Source organism: Mauremys mutica, chromosome 8 (assembly GCF_020497125.1).
Source record: "Mauremys mutica isolate MM-2020 ecotype Southern chromosome 8, ASM2049712v1, whole genome shotgun sequence".
Classification (NCBI taxonomy): domain Eukaryota; kingdom Metazoa; phylum Chordata; order Testudines; family Geoemydidae; genus Mauremys; species Mauremys mutica.
The window spans coordinates 30,372,390-30,396,425 of record NC_059079.1 but is presented as its reverse complement, the minus strand read 5'-3'; the positions used below and the strand labels follow the sequence as shown (position 1 = coordinate 30,396,425).

At 42.3% G+C, this 24,036-nt stretch overlaps 1 protein-coding gene across 4 annotated transcripts in view; it reads right to left on the bottom strand.

Moving 5' to 3' along the window:
- The window catches only part of SH3GLB1 (SH3 domain containing GRB2 like, endophilin B1), a 40,676-nt gene extending 21,058 nt beyond the window's left edge, over nt 1-19,618 (bottom strand). The window contains exons 1-5 of one of the 4 annotated variants that reach the window (XM_045027717.1): nt 19,266-19,614; nt 11,928-12,069; nt 5,358-5,486; nt 2,322-2,455; nt 1,812-1,904 (exon numbers count right to left, since the gene is read on the bottom strand). In XM_045027717.1, the coding sequence (XP_044883652.1) occupies nt 1,812-1,904; nt 2,322-2,455; nt 5,358-5,486; nt 11,928-12,069; nt 19,266-19,337 (570 nt within the window). In that variant the 5' untranslated portion in view covers nt 19,338-19,614. Of the gene's footprint in view, nt 1-1,811; nt 1,905-2,321; nt 2,456-5,357; nt 5,487-11,927; nt 12,070-18,786; nt 18,806-19,265 lie in introns of those variants that run through there. The other 3 variants (XM_045027719.1, XM_045027718.1, XM_045027720.1) reach the window with 3 other exon arrangements.
- Nucleotides 19,619-24,036: the final 4,418 nt, after the last annotated feature.

Here is a 24,036-nt window from a genome sequence, read left to right as displayed (position 1 = left end):
GAGCAAGTGGTGAAGCATACCTAGAAATCCAAACAGTTGCTGGTTTAGTTCAAGTAGTTTTATTCAGCCATTTTAAATATTGCTCTGGGCTACTTCATTTAGCTATTGAACACAACAGTGCATGACTTATGACAAGATTAAAGTTACATGTTACTCCACCTGCATTTGTTTCATTTTCTTTTATAGAACAGAGAAAACATTTAAAACAAGACCTGAGGCTATCACAAAGAGGAGCACTGAAACCGTCAATGAAAGTGTGCGCTACTGACTCAGACACTCACTACAGCTAGCAATCCAGGCAAACCTCTTTTAGAAATCAAGAATGATCCATGGGAACCTGAACCAATCCCTCCACACTTCATCCCCTCTTGATCTTCTGGCTTCTACTCTGAACATTCACTACCAACTGCAAGGTAAGGCTTTATAGGCTCTTTTCTGTATACCCTCTGGAAACTTGAAACCCAGTGTTCAAGATGCAGAAAAGCATTAAAATGTTGTTAGTTTGAGTTAACAACTAAACGGGTTTGGAATTGAAATATAGGCAAGCAAGATGGTAATGTAGATATACTTTTAATTACGTCACAAATTGAGGTGTACTTTATAAAACGCTGGTAGCTTTAGCACAGAAGACGTGATGGCATGAGCTTCAGTGCAGGCTAGCTGCCTCAGTTTAAGTGCACCTCTCAGTGGGAGTGGGTATGTATTCTGGTTGCTAGCCCACACCAGGGTCTGTGCACCACATCTTCACTGCTATTGTTACCCATGCTAGCTAAATTAAAGCTAATACAGATATTATATCTTAATTTGCAATGTGGATGTAGCCTGAGACGTAGGAAGTCTCATGATCTACCACCACTGAAACATCGACAGATAAATCTTTACAGAACAAGTATTTTTCTATTACTAGTCCTGTAGTAATGATCAGCAAGTAATTTGTGCCCCTGAATGAGGTCAGCAGATTATTTCCCTCCCCCAATTAACAAAAATTTAATAATGCACAAAAGCAAATCACAACATAACTTGAGGTAAAACTAAGATTAATGAGCCCACTTAAATCTTTTGGAAATGGTTGTTCCTGGGATTTTTATGTTGGGTAAAATGGTTATCTGCTATACTGAACCTTGCAAGCTAATATCTAAGGTAACAGGACTTGGAGCTGTTGATATGTAAAAAGAGGTGATAAAATTCCCTGAAATTATGTAAAGTGTGACAAGCCATTCCAAAGAAAAAAAGACAAGAATATTGAAGCAAAAGTAATTTAGTATAGGGCAAGGTTAAGCCTTCAGAAACTCAACTACCCCAACTGTTCTACTTATGCTCCCACACTTCTAGTAAACAAAAAAAGAGCAATTCTTAATGTTTGACAAACCCCACCTTAAAAATTAATGTGAAGAGTTCCTCCACATTTTGAAGTATTAGTGATTAGAAGTTGGGCACTAAGAAGTCACATGGTTTGTGTTCATAAGACTTGTCGTTATGACAAAAGTTCATGTAGGACAGAAGAGGAGCAGCATAAAAATTTGCTATGCCTACATTTAAAAATAGTATTAAATTTAAAGAAGTCAAGAAACCGAACACAAAGTCAGCAATGTGCCATTTTCTCTTAGGTTCCACCTAGGCATTTCTTATTCGGTTTGACATAGAAATATTTGCTGAAGTAGTAACATTAATGTCTGGGTTCTAGTATAAGTAATTATAATTTGCATAGGGCCAGAATTGTCTACATTTGAGACCCAAATGGGGAGACTTAAAAAAAACAAAACCACAAGAATTTCACTAATTATTATTAAACAAAAGATTATTCTACTTACTGCAGCTTTAGCTTCTGCAACTTTTGCCTTCTTCAGTCTGGTTTTTGCTGCATCCAAATCTAGTCTTTTATTTTGCAATAGTTTGCGTTCTTTCTGGAAGTTTAGGAAAATCAGTTAGTTTAAGAGGATCATGAAATAAGTTGTGGGCTTGTACTACTACTAAAGATAATCTACAGTAATAAGTGAGTGATATTTGTAACATACTGCATATAGGCTGCCTCCTAAAACTGAAACTGCAGGCGTAATTAGATGCAGAATTAGATCCAGATTATTTAGTAAGTGTCCTATCTTGGATAGGAGTTAAAAGTGGCATGTTCTCCCCCCCTCCTCCCCCCCCCTTCTCTTCTCTAAAAACACAGCAGGCATTACTTAATAGAAAAGTCAAGTCTCAACTGCTTTTTCCTTATTAGGAGTTTTAAAGAAAAACTTCATGTGACTTATCTATCCCTTTACTTAAATGTTTATCTTTAGAACTATTTACAAGTGTTTAAAATACGTTTGTCAACTTACAGTAATTGTTTTATAATCTCCTTCTATAAAATTTCTTAGAGGAGTGAGGAAGTTTATAGCAGATGTTTGAATTAGTTCTCTATCTGCTGTTCCAATTCGCTTTTGTGTTTCTCCGCATTTAATTAGTGCATTTCCTGCAAAGGAAAAGAGATGGTTGTTAAACAGTGATCCCTGTAAGTGGTTATGCAAATTTCTACAAGCACAAGAATTTAGGCCAACATTTTGAAGAATTACCAAATGCTAAACAGATAGCTTTTAAAGGAAAAGTCAAAATCAAGGCTGTTTTAATGAGAGTCACTAACTGGAAGTTCTGAAGGAACAAACATTCAGTGTTAGATCTTAATCTATCTGAATAGTTACAGCATTGTGGTAGTGGTAGTACCTATGGCAATTCCATTTCGCATTTGCTAATCAAAGTTCCAATTGTTAGCATTAATCCAGAAGCAATTTCCCACTTTTGACAGTTTGATTCAACCATCTGAGGTTTTTGCTAAATAGAAAAACATTAACTGTTGAGAATGCTTTTTGCATTTAATGTAAACTCTAAAAGGTCTACTTTTGAAGACACAGATAGGATTTGTACTTTAATACAAAATGTTAGTAAATTTGATTCTGAAGAACAGTGTTAGGAAAACAACTTCAGACAGACACCATGATCAGATGCTTCCAATGATCACACATTTTACTGTTCTCTCTCTTTTCAGTGCAAGTACTGATCGATACCAATTTCCTACCAAAATTCATTCTTGTTCAACATATTAAGCATCATTTAAATGGTGTCATTGCAAACTAATAGTGTAGCTTATTTATTTTTGCATCCTAGAATGAATTAAAGAAGTTGCAATGGCTGCATACTTATAAGAAGTTACACACACATTGGTCTGAATAAGTTGAGTTTCATTTAGTTTGTTTTAAATAAAGACTAGCAAGCTTCAGGCCTGGTTAATACTTGAAAACATCAGTGGCTGGCTGTCCAACTGTCTTGTAGCTTCTCTGATAGTAAAGGTTGCCATTACTGAAGTTATACCCATACACTTTGTGTGAAAATCTATACTTGGATGCTTCCAACAAAAAGAGTAGGTTATCTTCTGCTTTAACAGAAAATCCTATTACTTCCAGATGCAAAGATCTTTGATTAAATTCCTCATGGAAATTCATCTCACAAAACAAGGTTTTTTTTATTTACTTGCTGAGCTGCCTTGAGTTCTGAAATGAAAGCTATCAGGCTTTGTAATATATGTATTTTGGCAACAATATACCTATACATTAACAGTTGATTAATTTTAACTGTTACCTATATTAAACTGATGGGTAAGTTTAAGCGAATATGAGAACTGGACGTCATGTTAAGACCCCAGTCTCTAAAATTCTCCTGGAAAATGCCAGAGATGCCATTATAGAGGAGTAGGTTTTTTGAGGGAGTAAGAGTATCCATGACCAAGTCTACTCTAACTCTAATAATCCCTTGTAGGAAGTACCGTATATACTCGATAATAAGCCAGTTCATTTATAAGCCCCCCCGCCCTCCCCACAAGACAGATAAGTAAAAATGGAAATTTTTTATAATCTGTTCATAAGATGACCCTATCAGGGGTCAGCAAACTTTGGCTCCTGGGCCAGCAGGATAAGTTGCTGGTGGGCTGAGATGGTTTGTTTACCTCGAGCATCCGCAGGCACGGAGGTAAACCTAAATAAACAAAGCATCCCAGTGCACCAGCTGCTAACCCTGACGGGCCGGGACAGCAACTGGTGGGGAAATTTTGGGGGGTGGAGAGAAGCTGAGAGTCAGGGGAGTAACCCCTGTGACCACCCCTAGCCTGGGACCCCCACTCTCCTCCAATCCCATCCCTTCCCACCTTATCTGGGGAGGGTGGGGGGAGGATCTCTGACCTGGCTGGAGCTACTCCGGCAGGCTGGGCAGCGCGGTCACAGCCTGCTCCCGCGGGCCAGACCAGGCGTCGTGGCCACAGCACGTTCTAGCGGACTGGGCTGGGCGGCACGGCCACAGCCTACTCTGGGGGGTGGGGTTGAGCGGCACGGCTGCAGCCTGCCAGCCCCAGAGCTGCAGCTGTTTCAGAGGCTAGGGGGAGAGCAATGTGACCAGAAGCGGAGACACTCTGGTCCCACCTCTTCCCTTCTGTCTCTGCTGGCTGTGCTGCCCCTCCTTGCTCCCTCTGTTGGGGGGGGTGGGGGAAGGGGCTGTGTCCCACCTCTCCCTCTCTATACCCATTCATAAGCCAACCCCCTTCTCTGGTGCTTCCCTTTTTTACTAAAAAGTGGCTTATGAACGAGTATATACTGTAGTTTAAAAAAAGACTCAGAACTATGAAACTGCACTCAGATTTTAAACAAGAATTTAGTTGTTTCCAACAGCAATTTCTACTCTGCACACAGTACACGTTTCATTTTTTTCAAATAAGTCACCATATTCAAAAGAAAGGAACTGCATTTTTCCCTTGTGACTAGACCAGGGGTCGGCAACCTGCGGCTCCCGGCTCGCGAGGGTAAGCACCCTGGCGGGCCGGCCCGGTTTGTTTATCCACCGCGTCAGCAACTTCGGCCGATCGCGGCTCCCACTGGCCGCGGTTCGCGGTCCCAGACCAATGCGGGAGGCAGGAAGCCGCGGCCAGAACATCCCTCGGCTCGCGCCACTTCCTGCCTCCCGCATTGGTCTGGGACCACGAACCGCGGCCAGCGGGAGCCGCGATCGGCCGAAGTTGCCGACGCGGTGGATAAACAAACCGGGCCGGCCCGCCAGGGTGCTTACCCTGGCGAGCCGGGAGCCGCAGGCTGCCGACCCCTGGACTAGACATTCATAGGGCAACAAAATGTGGGCTATCAGTTCAGGTAGTAAAGTTACACACCCCCTAGGGAGGTAGAGTTAGGGTTCCAACAGCAGGTATAACTAATGCTACCCTCATCTTCATTTTGGATTAAGGCTTCAGAGATTTAATATTCTCAAAGATGTACATTGAATACATAAGTTTGTGCAGTCTTTTTTTAAAATTTGAGTCATCTCCTTGGCTCAAAACTTACCGTATGCTGTTCCTGGGCCAAACTCATTCCCTGCATCAATCATATACTGGCCTAGTAGTTCTGGGTTATTCATACGACTTGGTGCTTTGCGGTCCAGCTTCTCGTAGACAAATTCTTCTATTCTAGCATCTAAAAAAAAAAGTGTTATTTGCTAATTTGAAGTGCAATTACTGTAAATCAAAGCAGTATTTTAAAAAATGTTCACTCATAGAAAAGCAACTTACTAATTCATTCACAGAATATCAAAGTATTAGGTAATTGAGGAAATTGGATAAAGTAATTGTCACCAATAGTGATATGTTAGTCTAAATCTCCATCTGCTCTGTTTACAAGTATTTCTAATATTAGCCATGAAAATTCAATATAGGCTCTTGTAATAAAGCAAATTCATACCTTCTTACACATCACCGGTATTAGATGTTGTGCAGGCCATATTATCCCCCAGTAACACTCGAGCCACAACCATGGTCATTAAATGCAGTTGCAGTTTCGACTGATTTCATCGGTAAGCTAGTGTAGACATAAGTTACACTGACACAAGTGCTAGGCTATGTTGCTGAGGGGTGTGAAAAAAACAAAAACAAAAACCCAGCACCCCTGAATGACAAATTACACCAACAGAAGCACTGGTGTCGACAGCATTATGTTGGTGGGAGATGCTCTCCTGCAGACCTAGCTATTACTGCTTGATGGGGGTGGTTTAATTATATCGATGGGAGAGCTCTTCCATCAGCATAGAGCTACTACATAGGAGATCTTACAGCGGCACATCTGTTTAAGTACAGCTGTGCCACTGTTGGCTCTCTAAGGTAGAGATGGCCTCAGTAAGCAGTTCTGAATTCACCAGGAACAGAACACAGCCTTCTTCCCTATAGCCACACTGATGTCTGTTTCCATGAACACTTAGTAAAAACTCTGCCTCTCTTGTCAGCAGTAGATATGACTACATGTATGGAGTAAATCTGTTGAGTATGAAGGATTTATTTTATTTTATTTTTTTTAAAAAGACACTTGAAGTCTAGAAGCCACACAAGTTATGCTCTCTTCAGCTTTCACTTCTTTAATATTTCAATCTCTTTAACGTGCTAGAGATCGGTTTGACACAGAGCCTGGGATGTGAATACACCTCAAACTTTGACTTGACTAGAGTCACGATCTGAGTTTTGTAACTTTGGCCCATCTCTTATTTCATAAAAGAGCACTTATGCTTACCACTGAAACGGTCATGCACTTGCAGGGCCGGCTCTAGACCCCAGCGCGCCAAGCGTACGCTTGGGGCGGCATTTTGCCGGGAGGGCAGCAGGCGGCTCCGGCGGACCTTCCGCAGTCATGCCTGCAGGAGGTCCACCGGAGCCGCGGGACCAGCGGACCTCCCGCAGGCATGACTGCGGAGGGTCCGCTGGTCCCACGGCTCCAGTGGACCTCCCGCAGTCATGCCTGCAGATGCTCCATCGGAGCTGCGGGAGCAGCGGACCATCCGCAGGCACGTCTGCAAGAGGTCCCCTGGAGCCGCGGGACCGGCGTGCTTGGGGCGGCCAAATTCCTAGAGCCGCCCCTGTGCACTTGTCATATACATCTGCCACAAGTTTCTGGTGAGCTAGATTAGCATTTTGGGGTAAGGACTATTGTATAGCACCAATTAGTGATTACTTGTACCCTTTAACTGTAACATAACAAATCCATTAATACTACTTAGAATCCAGCATTCTCCTATAGCAGAGCTTTTAGTTCCATTACTCATAGGAAAAAATGGCTGTGCTTGGATTGTGGAGAGAAGATATAAATGTCTTAAAGGTATCAAATAAAGCATTTAAGCAGAAAGCATTAAAGGAGCTTAATCTTCTGTTTTAGAGAAGGCAGATTAAGGTGTGACACTCAAAGCTGAAGAGGGATAGCTGATCTGAACTGAGTATTTTCAGATTAGATCAAAACTGAACACAATTCAGAGAGCTGAAAATAAGGTTTTGCCAGCATAATTGAGATATTGCCATCCATTCATTATTTACACCCAGCCTGTAGTTAATGACTCAGATTTCTCTTTAAACGTTTAGTGAGACATTTTATAAGCTGTTTATTTTCCCTTTTAAAACCAGAAACCCAAATTATGTAAGTGTTTAACTTTATTTCCTGTATTATTTCAGGACAGAGGCTCAAAGCACTGTAATTTTATTATTTACAGTCCGAGTGAACCTCAGAGTTCAGATTTTAAGTGGTTAGACACGTGTTTCAGGCCCTTAAGTTTGCTGATGAAGAGAGATCAGATACTGCATTGGAAACTAGACTTGATTCCTAGACTTAAAGTGAAGCCAGGGTGACCACTCAGCTTCAACTTCCCATAGCACCCCTGCAACTAGATGGCCCAACTGAGCTCAGAAGGGGAACCTGAAGCGGTTTCCTCCAGCATTACTGGTTCTCTGCTCCTAGCAGCAGTTCCATACCAAGGACAAGGGGAAAGAGACCAGCCTGTGGAGTAAGGGCCCCACATTCCGTCCATCCGCATCAGAGTGAGGTTAACCACTGGTGAAGGAGTTATGTGAGACCTGTCTCATTTCCAAGCATTGTGACCGCACAGCTCCTCCAGCAACTCAATGGAAGGGAAAGTAAGGAAGCGTTGCTTACTTTTAGAGTAGGGGAACATTAGTTCCAGCTACCAACTGTGATTAATGTGACTTGTTGCCAAATACACTCAAACCCTCCCCTACATATCTGACTCCCTACTATTTCAAGGAGGAGGGGGGGGGAAAGAGGGCAAAAGGGGAGGGAAAGTTACTCAGCTTGGGCAGTCACATCTTTTCCAATGCCATTAGTTTATCAGCCGTTCATCTACAGAGGTCAAATTCCCTGCAACCATCCTCTAGCTGTAGGAAGCAAAGAACTTAACTCTCTGCAGCATCTACTCCTCCTCTTCCCCAAAGAAGAGAATGGAGCTAGCATTTTTGTTATAGGCCATTCTATTCATGTAATGGAACTATAATATGCAGGTTTCATAGAATTTGGCTTTTAATTATATTTTTATTCAAGGCCTGTGTATCCAGCTGCTGCAGAATTTACTCTGGAATCCACATCTTGCAACAAGTGTGCTCCATGATTTCAACACCAGTCGCTTAAGAGAATTGTTTCTATTTTTTGGGATGTCAGGAAAACTTTGAAGATGTGAAGCAAGTTGGAGGTCTAAGTATATAAACAGTGTGAAACAGCTCTGAGAGGCAGGAACTGATCACTCACCTCAACAGGTAAAGACTGAAACCCAAAGAGGATAGTTTGCATCAATATTGTCAACTATTTCACTGCTGCTCAGTTTAGTAGACGTATGCAGCTAATGTGCTTGTTCCACAATCCTAAACTGCCTTACTACCTCCTGGATACCATGAGCCCCACTCACCTCTTTATGCAGCTGCCAAAACACTCAGCTTTAACTCTGATTTGTATTAAAGCATAGTTGCTTTCTAGAACCTAACTGGCATATCAAACTAAGCGTGGAACACCATAAAATTGATTTTTTTTTTAATCTGAACAGTACCAGTTGTAACACTCAATTTCATGCTGAATTAATCAAAAACACCCATCTTTTAACTGAAGAGAATCTTACAGGATTTCCAGTTTTGCCACAGCAGAATGTCACAGAATCCAAGTATCTTGCAACAGAGTTTAGGTCCAGCTTCCCATGGAATACTGTGAAGATGTGAACAGCCTACAATTTATGATTTCTAGTAGGTACTATGAAGTTGTGAAAATTGCTGTATCACTGAATACCTCTGTGTAAAAATGGAATCCCCCATGGGCTGACAGTGCTTGTGTACCCACCAAGCTAGGGAAAATGGAAAGCAGTTACCCTTAGTGACTGTACTCTGACCACACAGCTGGTATGTTAAGGAGGTGGGCTGAAGTTGGGGAAAACTGGTTCTCCTAACTCCTCAGAAGTGAGCTGGGATTTGGAACAGCTGAACAGAAACCAACATAGTGACGCTAACCTTTGAAACCTCTGAGGCTGTGGGGATCAGGGAAGACTCTCAGCCACACAGGAAGTTTTCGGCAGGAGAAGGAAAAAGATTGGGATGTTTTTGTAGCAGGTACAGCTGCAGGACCAATCAAGGTTAAAGTGCTCCACGGTTAGGAAAACAAGCCATGCACTGCAGGAGGAACATGGAAACCCACAGAGAACTCTGACCCTAGCCCAAAGAATGCTCTGGAGTGGCGAGGCAGGGAAATGCATTCAAGCTGTATTTTTGTTCAGATCGGGGTATTTCTCATGCAATTAAAGAGAGTAAAGTCTATGTTATGCCTATCACATTGAAGAGTTAACCCAAGCGTGTAGAACAGCTTCCAGATGAACAGAGACTTTGACACAGCTTTTCTAGTACTTTAACATCAGCAGTTGCAGACTGAATCAAAGTTGCGGGGTTCTTGCTATAATTGTACATGGTACTGTGCATTAAGACAGAACCCTAAGCAGGGTGGATAAAAATCAACTTTTTAAATAAAAAAGAAAGTTTGGTTTATTTAATGCACTCTTTTTAAAAAAAAAAAAAAAGGACAGAAACCGTGTAGGTTGCCGTAATTTCAAATATATTAAGGCCTAAACTCAGTATAATCTATTAATTTAAATAATTGTAAGTAAAAATATTGAAGCAGTATAGCACTTCTGCTGTGAAATTTTTAGAGTCACTGAACTGGTGGAAGTCACTGGCTGAGCACCTGGAACCAGAGTCTGTTAAAGTGCTAAGCCAGCTTTTGATGGCAGTAGCCACTTTGGTAGGTGCAGACAGAATATTTTCTTTTCAATTTATTCAATTAGTTCAATTCAATGACTAGTTAATTCAGAGTTGAGAAGCCAACTGAAAATTGTGGGGTGGTGGAGGGGAAGGAGAGTTTGTTTTCTCTCCAATCTCTAAATAAAAATGAGGTGTGTGCAGATGAGATCTAGTAGTACTGAAGTTTTGAAGAACAGTGACCATACACAATCAATTCAATTCAATAACTACAGATAACACTTAGTTTGTTAGGCCAGTGTCAAATGAAAACAGGTTTGATAAACTTCGTCCAGCACATTTAAGATTTTTTTTTGTTAGATAAAAAACAGTTTTAAAATTGGTTTGGAATTCAATTAAAAATGCACATTTTCTATCCAAATATAGCTCAACGTAAATGAGTAAAAATTAGTCTAGCAAATTAAGGCACTAGTCAATATTTTAACTTAAATGTAAAATATTAAGATGATGAATAAATATATGCGAAGATATATAGTTGCTTAAATATCTAGAGAAAATATTTCCTCTGGTTAGGAAAAAACCAAATTTAGTGTAAAGGCTATATTTAATTGATTTAAAAAAAAAATCAATCTTTTAATGGTTACCAACCAATGAGAACGTAAATGTCTTTAGGAAAATAACTAAATCTTTATCTTACTTTACATTTGTATTCTTAAGTATTTAAATCAAGGTTTCCTGCTTGATGATTAAATGAGGATTTAATAAAAAGACAACCCTGTGATTTACATCAGCCCACCCAAAAGACATTAAAAACAGTTTATACATTTTAATACATATTAAATGAGAATCATATGACCCACTAATAAAAAACCTAGAAGAGGAACTGAAGATTATAACCAACTGAATCTGTAGCGAGAATTGAGATGAATTATTTTCTTGAATTATATTCTAAGCTAGAAATTGGCCAGGATATTAGGTTTACAACTTGGAGTTAAGCCAACAGTTTACAATGAGAAGCTTAGTTGATGAATTTAGCCTTATTCTGTGAGCAGATTATTTGAATTTATTCACTTTAAGGATTTACTGCCAATATTTGCCATTTGAGCTCTGTTGCTTGTGTGCGACCTATCAGCTAAGGATCATGATCTTGTTTATTTTCCAACTGAATAAGAATACAAGCAGTTTTCGTTTCCACAAATACGTTGACGTTTTGTGAACCTTTCCCCAGTAAACCACCACTCAAATATTTGTGAAAAACAAATCAGAAGGGCAATTTGCATGGCCAGCTCAGATTTGTTACACAACTCAGAATTATGCTGGCATAATTCGCCAAAGTCTAATCAAAACTCTTTTTTTGTAAAGAGTCACTAAAGGTAATATGACAAGTGATCAGAACCCCAGTTCCTATTCTCAAAGGAAAATATCAAGCAGTATCATGCCCCTAATACAATGGTGGAGAAGCAACACAATACAGACTGAGGGAAGAGTGACACCTATTAAATAATCAACCTATCTTCCCTAGCATTTTGTTTTCCTTTGGGCTAGGAGGAATTCTCTCATAGGCCCTGATCCTGTCAGATCTCAAGATGTTTTGAGACAACCCACACGCAGTCATTGTTCTGCTATAGATTCCAGTTGCTGTTTTATGTAGTCAAGTCTTTGAATTGGAATTAAGAGCTAATTTGTTACAGATCAAAAAAGCATTGTACATCTTGTACATGTAAGAGAAGTTTTAAATAGGAACAGTGAACTGCAGTGTGTATAAACATACAGCAGTGACTCTGCCAAATATACACACACATGCAAATAGACAAGACAGTTAGCACTAAAGTATCGATGAAAAACCCAACATGTTTCTTACTTGGGTTTGGCTGCAATAAAACCTCTGTCTGTTTCATAATTTTTTCTGTCCACAGTTTAGTACATTCTGCTTTGCTGAGGAGGTTTTCCAAATGAGCATCCAGTTCAGTCTTCTCTGCTTGACCAAGTTTTTCTTCGGTAAACTATTGGTTAAAGAAAGCTAGATTAGCAATACTAGTCTGGTCAGCACAAACAGCCGCGTGTAATGTTAGCCTTGATCTAATTATGTTTTATTTTATGTATAAGCTTTTTGAAAACTGACTTTACTCAGTCTTCAGCAACTAAGCCCTAATAATATCACAAAAAATAGTTTGAAATGAAATGAAGATGCCTTTGAAAGCTAGCAAATGTGCATTTGAGTTTGCAAGTTCATAGTCTGAGATTTCAAATTCTTACTGAAATAAATTAAAACATACTATTTGTTTCAATTGGTGTTTAAGTCACCATAGTAAGATTTTAGTTTTAACATGGGGAAATTTCGTGCTCATAAAAGAGCACACAGAATCTTTGTCTGGATCCAGAGACAGGTATGCTTTCCCAAACAGCTTTATTATTACACCTCTGTCCTCACTTGCAAACCTGGTCCCCATCACAAGCAGATATTTAAGTCCCAGCAGCCATTTTAAGTTGAGTTTTAGTCTTCCAGTTAAAGAAAGTTGCACACTAGTGGGTCTGGGTCTTGTTCTAACCCCTGAACAAATTTAGCGTTTTTCACCTCCGTCTCCAACGTTAGATTATGTACTCATCTGACAACCCCGTTCAGGTTGGGCATTTTCGGGGAAGGAAACCTGGCTAGACAATTAAATCCCTAGCAAGTTTACAATGTAACATAAGCAGACTAAAAGTACAGTAACTCCTCACTTAAAGTTGTCCCGGTTAACGTTGTTTTGTTGCTGATCAATTAGGAAACATGCTCGTTTAAAATTGTGCAATACTCCCTTCCAACGTCATGGTTTGGCAGCCACCTGCTTTGTCCACTGCTTGCAGGAAAAGCAGCCCATTGCAGCTAGCTGGTGGGAACTTAGAACCAAGGTGGACCAGAAGCCCCCCTATCAGCGCCCCGTTCTCCTAAATTCCCTGTGCTGCAGCCATCCAGCAGGCTATCAATCGGCAGTTCAGCTGTCCCTCCCCCCACTGCCATGTGCTGCTCCTGCTCTCTGCCTTGGAGCTGCTCCCAGAGACTCCTGCTTGCTGTGCGGGGGGAGGAAGGGATAATGTCAGGGTGTCCCCCTCCCCCCTCTTACCCCTTCTTCACATAGAGCAGGGAGAGGACACTGAGGGATACAGAGAGCTTGGGGCAGCAGCTGCTGTCTCAACTTCCTGAGTGGGTCATCTTACTTAAAGGGGCAGTGTGCATCTCTCTCCCCCACACACAAGGTATGTGTGTGTCTGTCTGCTATGCTGTCTCCTCTCCCTCCTGTTCGTGCTGCCTTGATCAGAAGCTACATTAACAACGTGTTAACCCTCGAGGGCTCAGCCCAGAGTTAGTTCATCATTTAGCAGCAAGGCATTCCCTGGGAAATATCCCTCCCTCTTCCACCCTCTAACTTCACCACCTCAACCAAGCTTCACAATCATCATAGCTGTGAACAGTATTAAATTGTTTAAAACATATACTGGGTGTATATCTATATCATATATAGTTTTTTGTCTGGTGAAAAAAATTTCCCTGGAACCTAACCCCCACTATTTACATTCATTCTTATGGGGAAATTGGATTCACTTAACATTGTTTTGCTTAAAGTCACACTTTTCAGGAACATAACGACAACATTAAGCGAGGAGTTACAGTATTCTGACTGCAAAGCTTCATTTGTAGTAACCTCAACATTCTCTGCAGTAAACCGCACCCGATAACCAAAAGTGAAACTAACTGGAAAAGGAATCGGCTTGGACAATCTCGTTTCTGTTTCCATTATGCAGAGTGAAAAAAGGTAACTTGGTAGTGCCTCCTTTTCAAGACTGGACATATGTTCTGCTTCACTGGGGCTCCACATCAATGCAAGGAACTGCACAAACATCGTCTGTGGTCTTATTTTATAGGCATATTAATATTGTTCCGTTTTCTAATGTTTATACAAAATTTCAAAACTGTTACGTTGCTTTATGTTTGCTAAAATGAATGTTTGATTAAACCATGTTTTCCACAACAGAAATAACAAGGCAGATAGCAAAAGAATAAGGAGTTAATAGGAAGAGTAACAGCATGCACTGTTCCTTTTAATGGTGAAAATTGGAATATAGAGGGAGACCCCAAATTTGCCAATCAAGACAGTTCCTTATTGAATCAGTTCAAAAACAGATCCTCATCCATCAAGCAGACAGAAGTTTATAAAAATATTAAGGTTTGCTTATAAAACATGTAGCTCTTAGTTCATAACCAAGGCCAAGTCTACACTACAAACTGTTGCCAGCATAGCTATGTAGATCTGGGTGTGATTTGTGACCAACATACCTGTGCTGGCAAAGCAGCCCTAGTATGGAAACTAGGCTTTTGCTGATAGAGTTTATTAGCCTAGATTAGCTATGCCATCAAAAGTACAGTTTATACTGACCTTAGTATCTGGGTGAGACTGGTGCAGAGCTAACTGGCTAAAACTAATCCAAGTAAGGTTGAGGTGAAATTACCTGGCTGGAAGAAGCAACCCAAAGAGACTGCAAGAATCTTGGCTTGTTTAAGGGAGTGTGCATCTCCACCATTTGTTTGTCAGATTCACAATACAGGGGTCCGTTTAGACTCCCAGCTGATACCAGAAGATGAGGCTTGCTCAGCTTTTATTATTTACATAAAGCTAGGAGGCTGCAACCATTCATTTTGTATGCAAACCTCACAACTGTCATCCATGCCTTTGTCACCTCAAGATAAAACTACTCCAATGCATTCTGTGGGGCAACATTTTAAAAGTTTCCAGAAACTGAGGCTAGTGAAGAATGCAGCTGTCCGCTTGGTAGTTGGGATATCTTGCCACAATTCTCAGTGGCTGTCTGTGGGTTTCCAGTTTACAATATTGGTTTTGACCAATAAAGTCCAGAATGGCAGAGAACCAATGGGAGAGACTGCCATACCACAGAGCATCAAAACCGCTCAAGATTAAGCACCCACTAGCATAAGAAAGAAGACATTGATGGCTAGGCATTCTCCATGAGGGAGACTTCCCAACATAGAAGTTCCCTCTCCCTGATCTGTAAGAACCCAAATATCTGAAGGGCATCCTGCAAAGTCAACCTGCCACCACCACAGCAGCATCTGAGAGAGGGGAACTTAAAGTGGGGAATTGCTGGAGAAAGGATATTTGAGTTTCTAATTGCTGCATGGTGGGTGCTGTACATTAATTATGTTTCGCTACCCATTTTGCTGTATTTTTAATTATGGTCAAGGGTGCATAGAACATATGGATATATTAGTGTATTAAACAAATGCAATACTGCCATGTTTTAAATAATTAAACTCAGTTTCTTTTTCATCATTTGTGTTTACTTTTTCATCACACTCAAACTGGAATAAGATTGGTTAGTTTCTCTTTCTAGTTCATAACCTTTAGTGTAAAGAAGTTTAGGGTACAGAAACTGAAGTTTTATAGACATTAAGACATTTCTAGTTCTGTTGTGTTAGACTGGAAGCTCCTGAGGTAGGGAAAGTGCATTTATAAGTCATCACACAAGTTATGGTGCTAAGTGATATTCACCACAGTTTACTTTTTAGGGTTAACTAATTTCAATAAGTTACACTGTCATTTTTGATACAGCATCCTCTAAGGCATTCCTCTTACAAATGAAGAGCTTTTCTATTGTCCTAATGATGTCTGTATCAGCCTTCCAAGTAACAGAGAAGCTGATTGGACAATTTTACTATTAACCTTGCATATACACAAAGTGGTATCAAGTACAGTTTCAACTGAGAGAAAAGACTTAAGTACATTAATTTTGAATGTTATTTGCACTGTAGTAACATTTTTAGACAGAAATGATTGTCGTATTGATGTTCCCCAAAGTCAATGCCATACTGCTGCCACTCTAGTTCTCCCCAAAGTGGTGAAAGCTACCTTAAAAACTCTAAATTGGAAATGGCTTTGTTTCATATCCTCTTCATGAAATATGTATTTAATATTCAAAACTGAAAAGGTAAAGGAGGCAGTGTCCTGCACCCTGAAGATTTGCCTTTAACTTTTAAGGGATAGCTAGCACATGGCTGCTCCAAAAAAGGCAGATGCTGTTACATTTTAATAAAAGATAAGATTAGATTTTTGTACAGCTCTGTTCAGAGTAGAAAATTAGACTGCTTTCTAGGACACAGTAACATAGGCATTACCATATTGGATCATATCAGTGTGGGATCTAGTCCAGTAGCCTTCTATTAAACCAAATAACAAAAAAAAGCTTGTTTTTAATATGGACAATTTATTTAAGGGAAAAATTGGCTTTTTCCAAATGGGAAAAACTCAATCTACCCTTCTGCATATCTTGGTGTTAGAGCTGTTCAGAGGCAAAAGGCCATATTAGTGAGTTCCTGAAACACAGCCACTACCAGCTCCCCCAACTCCAACAGAGGCCACACAAGAGGTACAGCTTCTGCTCTATGGCCGCAGCAGGAGGGGAAGACGGACCCATTCTTGCCTGGCTTTTGATAGAGAGCATATTAGTTGTGGGAGCTGGTTAGGAGAAGGATATCTGGAATCTTCCCCACCGTTGTTGCTCAGGTTAGTTTGAGATTCCATTTTCCCCAAAGACCAGGGACAGCTAGACACCTTCTTTCTTGCTCCATAAATGACAATCAAGATGAGAATGAGAAAGAACTCTTTCACCCCACAAAAACTTCCTTTTGTTCCCAGCAAGCAGAACCTGTTTTTACAAGGGTGATGACAATTAGGAAGCTTCACTTCTATGAAGTTGTCCCTTTAAGGATCCTCCCCACCCAAAGAGAGACAACCTCCTTCTAAGCATCTATGGAGGCAACAGCTTACCGCTAAGTCAATCCACAGAACAACAGCTTGGGAGTGGAGTGGGCAGTGACAGGGAAGATGAGCACTGGGCAACTACATCTGCTTAAGATGAAACAGCCTCCACTGAATATAAATGCAAGGTACAATTTTCAAAAGCACCCAACTGAATAGGCCTTGGGTACTCTTGAAAATGTTATGCACCCTCGTTATGCACCTCCAGCAACTTCCTCAGGAACACAAAGCTAGAGCAAGCACTTAGAAGTTATTTTCCTACAGCTATATTATATTGCTTCACATTGTGTTTGTAAACCTTGTTTTGAGATAAAGATGTTTTACATTTAGAGACAATTTCTATGGCTGCTTATACTCCATACTACCAAGCCATCTGAATGTTAGAGCACAGGAAGAGTTTAAACACAAATCAGTGCTAGTTATTTGCTGCCACACAGAGAAGGAATATAACACTGTATTTGCAGTCCCTACATAGATAGTGGCTTATAGAATTTAAAATCTAGAGAGAACAGATAGGGTGGGGGGAAGTAGTGGTAACATACAAGCAGTGTGACATAGGCAACAAGAATCTGCTTTTTTGTAGTGAGCTTATTGTATTCTTTGGGCAGCAGTTGATGTAGCAACACACACTTGCACATTTCCGCTGAGGCTTTGTCTACATTAATGTTTTAACCTTTGATGTAGCTACACTGATGAAAACCAACAATGTAGATGGCAGTGCACTGGTTGTAAGCCATGACTCTCAGCAGTGCAGCTTACCCCTACTTTAACCCAGGGTAGATGACAAAAGAACTACAGTAGGCTTAAGCGTTAAATTGATTTACATGCAAAAAAGGAATCAAGATAGTAAAAGGTCACAAGATTTACATCACAAGATCTTACAATGCAAGGAAAACTGTGGCTCTTCCCCCCCCCCCCCAATCCACTGAGGAAAGAGAGTAAATCACTACATAATCATCAAGGGGATATAAAAAAGAGTCTGTGAAGTATGGAGACACCCCAAAGACCTGGAAGAGGATAGAAAAAAAGAGAAAAATGTGCTAGAAAGCCCACAAAGATTCAGCCCACAAAGCAGCTGTTCCAGCTTTAAGATTGTTTTAATGGCACTGATTGTTCTCTAAGCTGGGTCTTCTGTTATGTTTCTCTCTCACCTCTACAAACCATCCCACTGATCCACATGGTTCCTTCTATAATGTGAAGATTAGAACAGTACTATTTTCTCAGGCTCATGGCTAGATTCTGACCAGATATTAGTGTCCTTTTTTGCATCATAACATTTTAAGTAAGTCCAAAACCTGATTGTGACTCACTAAAAATATTCTGACACCACCAAAATGAGTTGCTACATTCTCCTTGGGAGTCAAGATCAGAGGCATATACCTCCCCCACCCTTCCCCAGACTAAGGAACAGGAGCCAGTTTCACTTTTTTAATGCTAAGGACACTGTGTAAGAGTAGTTTGGAGACAAAAGACTGCTAAGAGACAGGTTTTTTTGACTTAATATCAAAATCCAGCAGCATCTCCTTAGCGAGAGACTGAATGGTTAAAAAAAGGATGTATAGACAGGTTCATGTGCCAGGCCAGCTGCTTAAGGTACATCACCCATGTTCATTTGCTTCAGCTGACCATTTTTTTTCCTCACTCACTGATGGGAATCTAGCTTCACATTTCAGACCCCCACACGGTTAACAGATCCTGTGTCGATACATTGTACCACACACTGTGAGCCCCAGCTGCTCTGTCTAGGCAGAGTATTTACTGTGCATGCCCTGCCCCATGCCCATAGCATCCGAACTCCTCCTCGCCTCCCCTCCCATGCCTGGGGGCTGCGTTTCCCGTCTCCCCTTCCCAAGCCCCGGTAGCCCGAAGGGCGCCGTGTGAACACAGGGGAGGAGAAGGGGCTCACACCTGAGGCGGAGGAGCTGGCGCCTCGAGCTGTAAGCGGAGCGGACTGCACCGGCTCTGCTGGAGAACTGGCATCCGCCGCGGCTTGTTGTACTACCGGGCAGGCGAGACAAGAGGCGCCGTCGCCTCACACACCCCCCTCCCCCAGCTCGGGGCGCCCCGGTCCGAGCTCCCAGCCCGGCTCAGACGCCGCCAGCGCCCTCGCCCCCGCCCCGGGGCCATGCCCGCCCCCCAGCAGGCACGGGGCGCCCAGCCCGGGTTACAGCGGCCCAGGCCGGCCTGTGACACACCCCGCCGCCAACGGCCGCCCGGCAGGCGGGGACGGGCCTAGGGCCCGGCTCCGACCAAGCGCGGACCAACGCCCCAGCCGCCGGGCCCCACGGCGGCCACCCGGCACCAGGCCGCAGCCTCCAGCGCCGCCGCCACAGGCGCTGCCCGGGCCCGACCCGCGGCCGCTGGACTCGGCTGGCTCCCGCCGGTACCTGCACGGCGCGGCTCAGGAAGGTGCCCGCATCGGCAGCGAACTTCTTCACATTGAAGTCCATGATGTTCATCCCCGGGGGGGGGGGGCGAGTCAGCCCCGACACCAGCTGCCGCGGCCTTTCCTGGGGGAGGCGTCGGGCGCCGCCTGCCGCGGCCCGGCTGTGAGGAACCCGGCAGCCGATTGGGCGGAGCGCGCGGCGTCAGGGCTTGGGCACCGCCCGCGTTACCGCCTCCTGCCCTGAGGCGCTGGGACACACGGGCCTTAAAGGGGCCCGCACAGCCCGCCCCGCCTCTCCGGGATCTGTCCTGGGATCCACCGCGGGCGATCGGGGCAGAGGGTGATGGGGGATCCGCCCTGGGATCCTCCTCAGCAGGACTGGGGCCAGGGAGATGCAGTCGCGGAGAATAAGGGTTATACGCAATCCTGATTGGAGAATCTGGTTGTTTGGAGGGTCACAGGTGGACTTTGTTTCAGTTTCACCCCCATCACCTCTCAGAGATCATCGAGATTTCACCCGTTCAGATGGTGCGCTAAAATGTGCTATAGCTAAGGTGGGAGGCAAAGTGGGTGAGTTAATATTGTTTATTGGACCAACTTCTGTTGATGAAAGAGACAAGCTTTTGAGCTCCACAGAGCCATATCCTCTCTGAATGGGAGAGATTAACTCTCCCCACTTTGCAAAATCCACTGTTTTATATTGGTAAAATGCTGTTGTCTGTCTTCCAAGAGAGTAGTGTCAGGATAATTCATGACAAGGTAAACTGGGAAAGGCCAAGAAAAAGACTACAGAGAACAGTCCCATTTGTATACATAATGCATTTTATTTATTTACATACATATACATTTCCATACACTCATGTAACTTAAAATACATTAATATCCAAATATAATTAAATTGCAGGCAATATAACTCACTAACAACAAACCAAAAAAATTACAAACTCAAATTACTCTCTCATTTATATAATTTCCCACTATTAAAATCCCTTCCCCCACCACTTTCTGACAATTTATACATGCTGGGGAAACAAATTTGAGATTTGCTCATATGGATTAGTTTGGTGTTAGCCATTATAGGATGTGACATGTTGCATAAACAACAAATTGTTATTTTTAGTTGGAGAATAATTTGGTAAATATGTTTCACTTAAGCCACACCACAGCAGCAGTAATTACTGGCTAAACTGTTTTGCCTATGGACAAAAGTAAATTCCAGGAAAAGGAAGTAACCAAAACAATCAGCTCAGTTTTGCTTACATTCTTCTACAGTGGGATTCTAGGAAAGGGTGGAGAAAACAAAACAAAACAAAAAAACCAAACAAACTTTCAGCAAAGTCGCCATTGTGCAAAATCGTTCTTGATAAAGACAGAGCCTGAAAGCTGCTGAGTATGCATGCACGTGCTCTGCTTGAGGGCATTTTACCATCACCTTTCACTTTAGCAAATATATATGTATCTTTGCTGATTGAACGCTGCTTTCAAACCCTTTTTCTACTGTTGATTTATCTCCATTTGGCTGAAACTATTTTATGTAATATAACGTGTCATTGTTTTTCAAACCTCAGAGGAGGCCGCACATTCCTGTAGAGACTATAGTGTACGGAAAGTGAGAGGAGCAGGGTTCTGTACCTAGTTCTGTCACCCTGAGACTTTCTGAAAGTCAATTAGGCTAAAGTTCTCAAACTTGAGTACATAGATAAAAGTGGACCTACTTTCAGGGGTTGAGTCCCTATGGCTGCCATTGATCAAATGGGAGTTGTGGTTGCTCATTGCCTCCACAGATCAGGCCACTTATGTCTCTAAATATGGATTTAATAGCTAATTTTAAGTAACAGCCAGTGTTTAAAAGTAGGGTTGCCATCTTTCTAATCCCTGAAACCTGAACACCCCTGACTCACCCCTTTCCCCAAGGCCCTGCCTCTTCCTCTGAGGTCCTGCTCCTGCCCCACCTGTCCTTCATCCCCCCTCCCCTCTGTTACTTGCTCCCCTATCTGTAGGGACTCACCTGCTGCTGCAGAACTGGGCTGGGAGGAGCCTGCCCGCCTGCCCCATCATGGCACATCGGGGCATGGCAGGGGTCAGTCCCTGGAGTGAAGGGGGGGGAAGGGTCCATCCCTGCAGTGAGGGGCTGGGGAAATCAGGGCACAATGGGGTGGGGGGAGGCAAACAGGTTACATCCCCCTCCCCCAGATAGCACTGGTACCCTTAGGTGCTGGAACTAGGGGTGTGGGGGCTTGAAGTGATTTCCATCATATCCAGGGTTTACAGTTTGGTTCAATGGCTCTCAGCACCCCCACTATTCAAATTGTTCCAGCATCCCTGCCAGTACCTCCTTTGATGACTCTGGGAGCCAGCCAGTTCTGTCCATCAGGCTGGGGGATGGGAAGAGCGGCCACTGCTAAGCAGGGCTGCTCCTCCAGGCTCCAGCAGCAGCGACTGTTCTTCCCACACTCCCACCCCGTGGTGCAGGCCAGTTACTGCAGACTTTTAGTGTCTGCCAGTTTCCCTTTTCAATCAGACATTCTGGTTGAAAACCGGACACCTGGCAACCCTATTTGAAAGACTGGGCTTTAAATGCTCAGACAAATGGGGGTTGAAAGTAACTGAGTAACTTCTTCTCCACTCCCTGCACTTAACTTCTCCAAGAAGAAACTGACCTTCCTGAAATTTTGCATTCCTTGTCTCTTCCCAGAATAGAGTTTTTCTGGGAAGTTTGATTAAAACAAAATCAGACAAAGAGTTTTAAAGCTATGGTAATTTGAAAATTTCCCTAACATTCACTTTTCAAAACTTTGTTGTCCACATGCAAAATGGCTTGGCTGATAAACTCAAAATTTGTTTTGTTGGCCTTGGTCAGGAGAGGTGCCTTTTAGTTTTGGGAGGCGCATGAGGGGTGTAAAGATATATAAAGAGTTGTTTTTAAGTGTATAGGTCATCATCCATTAAAGTCTATGGCAGTGTGTCTAGAGTCCTTCTGTTAACCTCAGTGCATGTTTGGTGGGAGGGATAGTTCAGTGGTTTGAGTATTGGCCTGTTAAACCTAGGGTTGTAAGTTCAGCCGTTAAGGGGGCCATTTAGGGATCTGGGGTAAAAATCTGTCTGGAGATTAGACCTGCTTTGAGCAGGGGGTTGGACTAGATGGACCTCTTGAGGTCCCTTCCAACATTGATATTCTATGATCTGGCACATAAAAAGCAACATTCATGTAATAATTATAAACATTTGTACTATAAATATTTCATAACTTAAATGTTTAAAAATATAAGCAGCCCTTTTTCTGACTCAAGCCCCTGACTGTGTGAGAAGTGGGGGCATGACCTGAAAAGCAGGAGGCCATGAGACTCAAAGCTTTTACAACAGCTAAGACCATTAGATTCAGTTTAATTTCAATGGAAACAGATTTAAAAAAACAAAACTTTCTGCAGTGTTTGTTACCCCAACATTGTACTAGTGCAGGGGTTCTCACATTCTTAATGTTGTGGACCACAGCTCCTGCCATTTGTGAATCTCCTTCCCATCCATGATCACATAACATCCTTGTGACAACTACAACAATTGCTTACATGAAAAAGACATATTGAGAAAGTATTTATGTATTAGTATTTTTTTAACGTAGTTTAGCAGCTGGAAATGAGAGGAAGAGCCAGCCTCTTGTGACCAGCTAGCTGCTCACAGACTTCCAGCCGGGACCCTGCAGAATAGAAGTTGACCATGGACCAAGGTTTGAGAATTGCTGTGCATGAAAATCTGAAGGTAAATTTAATAAAAAATGAATTAGTTTATTTTCATTGTCCTCGCTGAGAGAAATACAAAAACTGAACAAGCAGCATGAGCAGTGTAAAAATAAAACAGATATTTAAAATTCTTTGTGTTTTAATTATCAAAGTTATTCGTCATGCAGGTCAGGTCATTTGTTTCTGTAGATATATAAAAAAGCACGGGGCTATATTTTCCCCTTTGCCAAAATGAAGAGATGGGGCTCTAACCTGGGGGTAACAAGATGAGAGGCCATAAAAGATGTAAGGCCAGCTCCATTACATACTCCTCCTTCCCATACTCCATTCTATGAGCTTTGTGCAGTGAAGGCTCCATGGAAATTTGAGGACAGAGCCAGGCAACAGCTGTTCCATTCAACATGCTTCCATCCAGAAACCATGTGTGATGGGATCCCCAGACTGTGGCCTGGGATTGTGGTACCGCTGTGCCCCCTTATCTCTCCAGCCTGAGCTGTCTCTTACAATGCTTTGCTAGAGACAAGCAGCAAACCCCTCCAGGCGTTGTTATCACTCAGCACAACCGCATGTGGAGCCCCACACCTAGCTAGATTGCATGAATGCTCCCAGAGCCACTCATAAATCACACAGAGAAAGGCACCAACTGAATCCTCGCAGCTCCCAGCCTTGTACCTCAGGAATACACCATCTTGCACTGCTCAAGACAAGCAGTGCAAGTTTATTTATTGGTTCACCACTTCATCAATGGAAAGTGGATATACACCAGCCTTTGTTAACCTGAGCAGATTTACCAATCACTTCGGGCAAACTCACTGGTAAAGATAAACAGTAAAATAAGTTTATTGACTGCAAATGATAGATTTTAAGTGATTATAAGTGATAGGCAAAATGTCAGAGGGTTTACCAAAATAAAACAAAACATAAGCACGCAGTCTAAACTCTCAATCCTATTAGACTGGGCAACATAGAAATTAAGCAGTTTTTTTCAGCCCACTGAATATTGCAGTTCATATTACACAGGTTTCACCCTTGAAA